The sequence below is a fragment of the Leptonotus elevatus genome, chromosome 21, assembly GCF_054856555.1.
Source record: "Leptonotus elevatus isolate MCC_2025b chromosome 21, RoL_Lele_1.0, whole genome shotgun sequence".
NCBI classification, from domain to species: domain Eukaryota; kingdom Metazoa; phylum Chordata; class Actinopteri; order Syngnathiformes; family Syngnathidae; genus Leptonotus; species Leptonotus elevatus.
Genome location: NC_141259.1, coordinates 7,159,910 through 7,171,305, shown reverse-complemented (window position 1 = coordinate 7,171,305; position 11,396 = coordinate 7,159,910). Strand labels below are relative to the sequence as shown.

The 11,396-nt window shown below is 38.7% G+C and overlaps 1 protein-coding gene across 1 annotated transcript in view; it reads right to left on the bottom strand.

Annotated features, from left to right (window-relative positions):
* Window positions 1-11,396, bottom strand: part of mkxa (mohawk homeobox a) — a 28,899-nt gene that overhangs the window by 3,261 nt on the left and 14,242 nt on the right. Inside the window, exon 6 of the mRNA XM_086065391.1 lies at window positions 1,208-1,241. Within this exon, the coding sequence (XP_085921517.1) occupies window positions 1,208-1,241 (34 nt within the window). The remainder of the gene's footprint in view (window positions 1-1,207; window positions 1,242-11,396) is intronic.

The window sequence follows — 11,396 nt, the reverse complement described above, 5'->3', positions numbered from 1 at the left end:
CTTATAAAGTGGAAAATTTACGAATTTATAATGTAGCAAATTTGCAAATTTATAAAGTGGCAAAAAAGTGGCAAACTGACTAACACAAACCACTCAGAAGCTAGAATACTTTAGGTAAATGCAAGTGAATGACGGAGAGCAGCAGACTCGACACATCAATTTAGCTACCTGTACAAAAAAATTAAGTGGCAAATGTGCCACTTAATAAGTCGAAAATTTGCGACTTTATAAAGTGTCAAATTTTATAACTTTTTTTTTCCTCTGAATATTGCCCCCACCCTCTAAAAATATATTTATATGTGGCCCTAATACACCATCATTATAGATATCGAGTTTACTGGTGAACAAAACGAACAGAATCTGTATTCCCCATCTCAATGCATGGTAAGGAAGTGTTCATTCGTTTTGCTAGATAACTAGTTGTGCTAGACGAGATTTGCTGAACTTGGCATTGCAAATCATACAGTTAGGACGCTGAGTCCCATATTTGCAGGGCCGTTCAAAACAACCACTGCTGTTTTCTTAAGATGGAACCCAAAGGCAGCAGATACAATGAAAGAGGCCCCAGAATTGAACCCTGTGGAACACCATGCCTTCCGTTATGCAGTGTTCCCTCACTATTTCGCGGTTCACTTATTGCGGATTTACTTTATGAAACTATATTTGTCATTTTTTGCAAGATATGAATACATAAAAACAACTCTTTCTTTCATTCAACTATTACAAAAACGTGTACCATAAGTTTTGAAAAAATATATATTTTAATTCTTCTTAGCAAGTCAGTCTCCTGTCACTGGTGAGCTATTTTTTAGAACAGGCGACGTTTGTTATTCCTACGACACAATAAAGCCAATACGTGTCTCATCACGTGCACTGCATGAGAAGTAGAAAAACAACTTCAATAATTTCAACAAAGCTCATTTACGCAACTTAAAAAGACTTCATTACGGTGACTGACAGTAATAGAGGTTATTGAAGAATTATTTATTTATTTATTTTTTAACTGATCACCGATCGCGGGTGGGGGCGAACACTGTACGTGTGAATTCATATTGCACTTATTCTGACCACTTTTTTTTTTTTTTTTTTGCTTGACATAGTATGAAGGTTAAGAACCACTGTTACAAAACATAGTTTTTGCATCTTTTTACACAAGACTTTCCACATCAACAATATGAATATGTAAGGCAAAAGATGGTAAACTCACTTGTCATATTTACTTGATCCATGCTCTGTGGTTTCTGAAAGAAAAAAAATACAATAAAATGAATTCACTTTAAAGTGATTTGTAGTGTGTTGGTTTGTGTGTATCATTTGGATAAGAATATTTCCAAAAAAGCCATCAGGAAAGAAATTAGCTAATAGGATCGAGACTTGTGACTCATAAACTCCATTCGGTAATATTGAGTTCAAAAACTAATCGGCCCCCGCCAGTGTAATTGTGAGGAAATCATTTAGAAAACGACTGAGCGTGAAAGACTTGAGTGGAAACGAAAGAACGCAACGTGAGTCAGTGAACGCTCTCTCTTTTTTTCTTTCCTAAAATGGAAGCAATCATTATCTCATATGTAAATCATTAGCAGGCAATAACGTCGTCATTAGACATCCTAACCAACTTTCTCTTGGGGGGCAAGCGGTGTGTTTACTTCAATATGCTGTTCAAGAGAAGAAGAAGAGCAAGTAGCGTGTCAGTGTGTGTTCCGTGTTGAGTGACGAGCTCGAGACTCGAACTGTGTTTTGCTTGCAGTGAGTATGATGACGCGCTTTTGGCTTTGAGGAGGCACTGAATGGAGAGCACAGCATCTGGATATCCTCGCCAGTCGCTTTCTTTAAGCTACCCAAACACACAGCTAAGGCCCTGGGAGCCTTTAAGTAGCTCAGGTATACATGATTTACAGACATAAAAAAAACATTCTAAAGAGAGCCCGTTTTATTTTTAGTAACTTATACGCTGTTGTCAAAAACTGAAAAACGTCTCGTAACTGATACGCTTTTGTACGGCGATGTTAACCCTATAAAGCCAAACGTATCATATTAAAAACAAGACATTTTGAGCCCACTATTTCATCAGTATAATATTTTTTTCTCATTAAAACCCTGACGTTATATGATCTGACAAAATCTCACATTTTATATTTGTTGTAAATGTACAATAAACTTTTTTTTTTTTTGGGAAGTTTTCATTCTCTTGTTAACATAAAAGTTGAAAACCGACAGAAATGCGGCTGCATCTTTTAGTCGATACAGTAAATTAATAATGAATAAAAATTAGAGTTAAAATTAAAAAGATGTCTCCACAAATATATGCATTATTATTACATTTATTACTGCTAAATTTTGACGTGCGTTGCGACTGGAATTCCCCCAAGTAAGGGCTGGTCATTAATCGCATGTTAAAAAATGTTGTGGCGTTAAAGGAACTTTTAATTAGCTCAAAATTAACGCACCAATTTTGACACCCCTAGTCTATTTATTATTATATTTTTGATAGTTATAAATGTACAAATTCAAAGCATTGTGACTGGATGTATCAAATAGGACACAAAACAAAAGTCATATGTAAAACATTTTTGTTTGTTCAAAACGACCAATAAATACTCTTTTTACAAAGAATCTGAATTTCCTCATATATTTCATGGTTCAGGCTTTTTAAGTGTTGCTGCTGCGATGAATGTGTGCCTGATTAGTACGTTTCCTTTCCATTGTATATTCCATAGAGAGAAATCATCTTGGCAGACAGAAGATGAGAGGAACGTCTGCAATCAAAGTCCCTCAAAGCATTCCATTTCAATCCCCCGGATTATCCCTGATGTCCTATCAGTGCTCGGTCTTTATTTGGCTTTATCAGAGGCATTTTCCTTTATTGACATTGTTCACTTCTCTGTGCTCGACTTGTTCACCTCTTTGAGGAAGTGCTGTAACAACCCTGGATATGGTACTGGACATGGATCGTTCCTGTAGCTCCCCGCCAAAATAAATGCAAGGCTTCCTGTCAATGTTTGGCTTAATGCTTTGTTGAGAATCAGCACTTCTTCTACAATTCCAAAATATTTTTATGAAAGCTTTTAATGCATCCAGGCGCTTCTTCAACTGCTGTTTTGTCAATGTTATTATTGGGAGTCATATAGGTTCAATGAGTTACTGCACGGCCAATATTTGAAGAGAGTGAATGCATCCTCTTCATTCCATTTCCATATGTTCGCTGTGCTAGACTGCGGATTGGCAACGTTCACCATCATCACAGTGGTGTAATTATAGGGCCAATGCTCGTTCATTCGATGTTTATATTCCCCGGTGATATATTAGCTCAATGTTTGGCTCGTTGTTGGCAGCGACAACAGTCGCAAGTAGGTCGACTTCTGCGACATGAAAGACACGCAACATGTGGGGCGAAAGTGTGTATTTGTGCGGGCAGACGGTCGCCGGGTGTGTGTCTTTCCATCCACCTTTTAAAGTGTTTTGCAGTGTGTGTGAGGCAGCCACACGATCCATTCAAAACATCCAGCGTGACAAGCCAAGACAATTTATTGTTCAGAATAGCCAAATTTGGTTGAGAAGCGTGTACATAAAGTGATTTCACAGATATGTCAGTTTGCTAACAACCAAACTATATAATAACAGTGTTTTTTTTTTTACTCTCAAGTTAGAGGAGAATGAACCAGGAACAATACCAAAAAAAAAGACAAAAAACCACAGGACCTAGAATTGACCCCTGAGGGACACCCTTGGTAACAGATACGGTCTGACTGGGCAACCCTGAGATCTATCAGTCAGATAACCCAGGAACCAATTACAAAAAGTATGGATGTTCTGTTTTCTATAGATGTGTTTGAAAAAAAAAAAACTCTGACATCATAAAAAAAAAAAAAAAGGATGGACAGGGTTTCATACAGACCAGTCTCCAATAGCTCTAATGTTAGAAAGTGTAAAGAAACTCCTCAAGCCACTAACGTTAGTAGCATATTTGGGTTTGTTTGTCTGACCTAATTTCAACACTCACTATACTAACATTAACTCATTGAAACCCAAAAACGTATAAATACGTTTTTAATAGTTGGTCCTTCACTCCCAAAAACACATTTATACCTGTTTTTTTTATGCTAGAGCATACAGAAGGCTTTGATACAGCTTCTGACATGAATAAGTCGCTTAAAGCAATGGTAGTTATTACAAAAAGAGTATAGGAGAGAGTATAAGAGATCAGCCAGGGCAATGTTGCACAAAACTCTTTTTGCCTGTGTTTTCAACAGGTTTGTGAATAATGATGAAACTTAGCTATATTCTAATGCTAATTGCCGCAAAACGGAAACAGATACAACTATACTTTTTTTTCCCTGATGAAAGAAGAGACAAATTTTACTTTTGGTAGGTCCCATGTTTTTATAGCAATAGAACAGTAATCTGTGCAAAATCAGTCAAAATCCAGTTAAAAATCTGGAGCAAAGGGGGTTGCTTTAGTGAAAATGGATGGGAGTGAATGAGTTATCTACCAGAACGTTTCCACTTAGGCTATTTAATGATGCCAGGAAGATCGTATACACGCCAAAGAAGGTATAATATGTCCAAAAGGATTTCTGTTCTTATACTGTCTTGGTCACACCCACACAGGGGAATAATGTAACCTAACCAATGTCTTTACTTTTCCTATATGTGACTCCATGATCTTAACTGATGTCAACTTGCCAAAGTGTGCCAAAGGGTGCCATAAAAAGCCACGCCGATATAACCAACGAGCCAAACGCAACCGTGACAGTAATCCACACAGTTACTGTTACTGCATAGTGCTTGACAGAAGTCATATGAAGTAACCTGAAGCCTGCTTATTCTTCTGGGGCACCTGTCTTCACTTCTGGTATACCACAACTATTGGAGCTGATACCACTAACGACCCCCCCCCCCTTCACTAAAAACTCTGTTTCCAAAGATATGTGCCTAAAACATCTAAAAGTCAGATAGTTTAAAACAACAGCTTGGCCAAAAACTATACAAATCTCCACTAAATGACTAACAACTATTATTTTTATCTGTCTTTTTCCTGATGTTTTTTTTTTCTTTTCTTGCTTCCCTGCTTTGCTGCTGAAGACTGGGGTAGACATTGTTGTTGCCTTTGGGCTCCACTGACAGTGGGGTTTCATGCAACACCGAAGGGGAAAACTAAGAAGTCTGATGGTTTCTGGCATGGGGCTGTAAGTCCAAAAATACTAGCTCACTTAACATCCCTGCGGGGTGATGGTGGGAGGGCATGAAGAGGGCAAAAAACATACCGTAAAACCTTGCGAAAATGAGGGGAAAATAAACCAGGGCTGACAAATTAAAGAGAGGATGAGGTTACACCTGTTGGGATGAGCGCGGCCCACTATCATCATTCCCATGTGGTGCTGTTGTTAGCAACATACAACAATAAACAAGCCCGGTCTGCCCGGTGGGAAGGTCTGCGTTACGGCCACAAATAAACGCACACTTTTATATTTACAATGTGTGGCAAGCCTCTGGCAGGGTGGTGAGCTCATCCTCCTTAAGTGTCAATTCTCAAAAAAATTACATGCTGCCTGAAAAGTAGAGAGTGTTTTCCCATGACAACAAGAACAACAAGGGGGCTTCAGAATTGTTAAGATAAGTGAAATGATATTTAATCGGCGAATATTTGAAAAATTATATTTGCTGCGTTGCATAGATATACGTCACAGCAAATGGCGGTTTCTTAATAGATTTATTGTTAAAATATAAATGGTATCAATTACTTAAATGTCATGGCTTTGCCTGTACTCCTTTAATTTGTAAAGAGACCAATAAATTGGTTCCTTCAGTTCAAATTTGAGCTTCAGTAGGGATTGAAAAAAATCTTACACAAGAATTTCTAATTTTAATTAGGTCCTCTTACTACAGTCTTTCTACAGCTCATCAGTGGAATTTTGCTTATCTGGAGCGTTTGCTATGAAGATTTTCTTTTGACTGTTATTTCTGAATCAGCATGCCAATTTTGTTTTGATCAACATAAAAATCTAACTAAACTGAATCTTTTTCCTCTCATAATGTTCCCTAGTGCAATAGTTGCTTCATGGTCAAATCTCATAAAGCAGCATAATTAACGCCTACTGGTTAAGAGTTTTCATGGATTTTCACATTTTAATTAACTCATGCAAACCCAAAAAACGTGTTTATACGTTGTTTATGCTAGATCATACAAAAGGCTTTTATACAGCTTCTGACATGAAGAGGACGCTTAAAACAATGGTAGTTATTACAGAAAACGACCATCAGGTGGCAGCAGAGTATAAGAGATCAGCCATGGCCATGTTGCAACAAGCTCTTTTTGCCAGTGTTTTCACCAGTAATGTGAATATTGATTAAACTTAGCTATATTCTAATTCTTATGTTTTTATAGCAATAGAACACAATATTCTGTGGGCCTTGCAAAATCTGTCAAAATCCAGTAAAACAGCCGGGAGCAAAGGGGGTTGCTTCAGTGAAAATTGATGGGAGTGAATGAGTTAAGAGTGGCTCACTAAAAGAATGTATTAAGCATCAAAAGCAAATTGTAGTCTTCAAGACAAGTTCACAAAAACAAAAATGTTCTACTGCTGAAGGAGGACACAAACTTGAAAATACACAAAATTCCAAACTCAACATCTTAAAGGGAGGAAATGAGGTGAACAGATTTCCAGTGAAACATCTCATCGGCATTCTGCTCGACACTAACCTGCAACTGTAGGTCAAGACTTGAACAGATCACTGCGTAATTATAAAGTCCCTTGGATGTCTCAGGCAGCCGAAATATGAGTCAGGGGTTACTGTCATCATAGGCCATCGGATGGAAAACATATTAACCGGTTTTACCGCCTTTGCGATGACGCAACTTTTACCGAAGTCTCGCTCAAATTGCTGGATGCGCAGATGTGAACGCTTGGGCGCTGTTTTTTGCTTCAATTCAAAGAAGGACGGGGACGGCCGCTGCGCTCGATAACGACATCTCCTGATGCGGTTTCTGATTTGAAAGCAAGCCACGGTCTTGATTAGCAGGTGCGACACCGAGGGACCGCGCTTGATGCCTTTTGGGTTCGCTCAATTTCACGTTTGGGTAATGATCTGTATGTTTAACAATGTCAAGAGCGGTCTGTCGCTCGCGTACTGCCAGCTCTGCTTTATTGTTTGTCCTTGTAGCCGTTTCACTTCTGCTGCCCAAGTCAGTTGCGCTCATTTAGCCAAAGACATTAAACATGGCGCAAATGAAATGACAACTCGGCAGGCTTACGCTGTCTGACATTTACTGAGCCACTGCTTATAAAAGACTCCGCGCTACACACTTCACTACTTTGCTGCTGCGTGTCTGGCAGATGTCACACTGTCGGCCGTCAGGGAAGCTTTAGGAACAGAAGTGAAGAACGGGTCGGAGCAAGATGAAGAAACGAGCTTATTTCCGATGTTTGAACGCTGCCAAGTTGTCACTGTGTTTACATGTACAAGTAAACACAGTGTAATCAGGGCTCCAGTAAATCAGCCAGAAGGAGAAGACAAGAGAAGTAAATATATTGTCAAAGCCGCCGTCTTCTTTTTTTGTGTGTGTGGCAATCCAGACTGCTGCAGGGACGCCGTGGGCAAACAACCGACTATCATTAACCATGATGAAGAAGATCGGGGTTTGTGTCATGTAGCCTGACAACACGAGTCATACAAAAATGATCAACACGGAGGATTCAAAAGTAAACAATGAGAGTCACACCGCAATGACTTCACCACAAATGGGGATGCTTCAAAAGATGAAACTCTTACCAAGGCAGGTACAAATGAGTGGCGTTGCGCATTAGTGTCTTTACTCGAAAAGTGGCCAGGAGTGTTTACGTGTTTCACTGCAGTGTGTATTTGAAGGAGGTGTCTGTTCGAGTGCAGGCCTTTATTTGCATGGATGGTTGTTTATAAGGCTGGAGCTACGCAAGATGCTGTCCGTAGACTCGTGGACTGAGAATTTTTACTTTTATATTTCGATGGGAATGGAACGTGCAACGGTTTCAGATTTTGGTGTACGATTATAGTCTGAGGGAAAAAAAATGTTTTTTTACGGTTATTCTAATAGACATAAAAAAAATCACATTAGCATTCTTTGGAAATGTTTATTTTAACTGAAAATAAATTTAAAAAAAGTTGCTGCCTTTAAAAAAAAAATGAAATATTTCAGTTTCAGAAATTCAAAAGCTCAAATTAGCTTTAACTTTATTTCTTTAACAAAGTGAAAATAAATAACTGATTTGTAAAATATAAAGTAGCTGCCATTTCAAACGTAAATAGTACACTTAACAGCGAAACAACATGTATGGTATGTATTTCTCTTCTGAAAATCAAACTCAAACTTTCAATTGATTTCCATTTCAATCATATTCACAGGTTAAATGTTCATCCACAGCCTTTAAACTGGCGATTTGTGCACCGTTACACATGTAGGCATTGATTTTGCAGCAAAATGCATATGCCGAGATACGTTTCTTGGGAGTCCCAAGATGTCGGCCCCTCGGCTTCAAAAGTCTCAGCCTATGGCCTATCTAGTAAGGCTGAGCCCTGTGTTGTTGTGTGTCCCGCTAAATGGACCGTGTGGAAACAGAACTATGCCGCATGGCGCATTTTGAGCCACACGTGAGTTCAAACATACGGACTGTTGACTGCTGCGGTTATTTAAAAACAACAGTTAATCATAAAACTGGTTAACAGCTGTACCCAGAGATTGTATAATTGCCACCTATTCAAGCTGATGCTATTATTTCGGTCGTTCCGTGCCAAATCACTCGCAAAAATTTTAACCAAGCAGATTTTGATTTGAATGAAACTTGGTGTAGTTGTTGATAGTGATGGCAAAACATGACATCTCAAATTTGTGATCAATCAGAGCAGAGGTTTTGGCATTACGGGTCGTTGAATTTGGACACTTTCGGGGGAAAAAGAGGCAAAAGGTCAACTAAAGCAAAAGGTGAAAAGGTTACTAAAATTTACACCAATCTTCAAAATGATTGATGCTGATTTGGAATCCTTGTTGAATTCCCTTTCCAACAATACCTTTCTTGTGAAGATTGAACCAGTAGTTCCTGAGATAAAAGGGTTCAAATAAATGTGGCCACGCCCCTTTTTGCTGGACATTTCCTAATTCGACGGCCCGTAGCTCCAAAACCCTTGCTCCGATTGACTTAAAATTTGAGATGTAGTGTTGCGCCATCACAATCAATAAGTACACCAAGTTTCATTAAAATCAAAATCTGCTTGGTTCATCAAGCCCACGTGGTGATTTGGTATGGCGCGACCCTATTCCATTCATTTTACCATAATGCCATGTCCAAATACACTTACATTTGAGCAGTGGAAGCCAAGAGGTCCAGTCAAATTGATTGATTCTAACTATAGTTAGCTGCTGAAATCAGATGTCGCACAATAATGGTCAACAGTTAAGGTAAAATGTCCATTCATTATACAGTGCTAAACAAATTATTAGAGTACCACACAAACTAACAAAGTTAGTAATTAATAAAATCGAATTAATGTTTCTGTAATGGTCTGGCCTCTTTAGAGAAGTAGTCTAATAAACTTCTTACACACTGTATATGGTATTCATTGTATTATTGTATTAGTCACATTTGTGGGGAAAAACTACACTCTCATAAAAGCTCCGTCTCTCCTTAATCTCAGCCTATTGTTGCAGACTATGGAATGGAAACACTTAGTTTCCTTCGCAGACGAGGGCAGCGGGCAGCTGCGTTCTCTGAATGCGATGACCTGATGGTGGGCGTGTCAAGTTGATGATTTAAAAATGATCAGGTTGCGAGGGCTCGGTATGACTTTCGTATAAACAATGTCTGCGTCGGTCGGTCAACATCGCCGCGGGAGTGACGGTTGGAAAGAGGGTCATACCGCAACTCCGCCAAATTTCAGTCGTTCCCACTGCTGGATCCGCCACTCCCTGAAGGACATGCTAGGTTTGTTGTTGTTTTTTACGTCACTGTTAGACTACAATGCGTTGACAAAAGGGCATACAAGTGTGTGCGTGGGAAAGACAGACTGTAAACACACACACACACATATATATATATATATATATATATATATATACATATTAGGGGTGTTCTTTTAACACAACAATTTTTTTTAACGCGCGATTAATGACCGCAGAAGACACGTCCATGTCAAAATTTTGCAGTAATAAAATGCACTGAGCTGTCACCAATGTCTTACAAAATTTAATTATGCCATCTAGTGGCAGAAAAAACGACCTCAATACAAATCAATATTACACTCGCTTTTTTACAGTACAGTATAACTTTTTAATTTTAACTAAATTTTATGAATTATGATGAAATTACTGCTTCTTTTGACTAAAAGATGCAGCCGTATTTTTCATGTTAACAAGAGTATGAAATATTTTTTGTGTGCATTTTATTGTACATTTACAACAGATCTAAAATTATATATATATATATATATATATATATATATATATATATATATATATATATATATATACACACACACACACAAAGTGACAAAATCACTTTTGGGTTTTTTGATTTACAAGATATACAGCATCAAACCAGTATTATTATAATAACACGAGAAACCTGCCTGTGGCCACTAACTTGCTTCAGGCATTCACCTCTTTTCCACATCAATGGAGTCACTTGCATTACATTCACCATCTGGCTACTGTATTCATCAACCTGAGTCTGTAAAGTAGAAATTCTAGCCAAATATGCCTCTGTCAAACTTGTGTAATGCGTCTGACCGGGATCACTCAGTCTCCTCTGGCAAGAACTCACTTGGCGAATAATGATCTATATGGTACCGGACGGGGCGAAATCTAGTACCGAGCAAGAAGAAAAACATTCAGCCAGATTCCTGCCATTTAATATCCCATTAAAGGGTCATTTGGCATGAACCCCTGGCATGTGCGATGGAATTCTACTGTTCCTTGCCTTCAATGAAATTCCCCAAAGGCTTTGGACTGTAGGTGTGTGTGTGTTTGTACTAGACGTTGTGTGTGCAGCTTGTGAATGGTAGGTGCGTACGTGTGTGTGTGTGTGTGCGTGTCATTTTAAGCCATCTGAAGTTTAGTTTTCCATCGGGGTAAATCTACACCCTCCATCTCCTGCCACGTCTGACTGCCCTCTGTACTCAGAGATAACATTGCGGGTTCACGACACCATTAATGGAGTATAGATTTTTTTTTTTTAGCCAATGGCATGACGGTTGCCAGGGATGCCACTCCTGCCTTGACCAATCACAACTGATCGGTCGGCAGGAATTCTTTGAAAGAATGTGCCAAAAGAAACTGATTGTGTTTTTGTCCTCTCCTTTTGTGTCCCTTTCTGACTGAAAATGTAAAACACATTGCCGTATATTATATGTATGTTTAAATTGAGGAA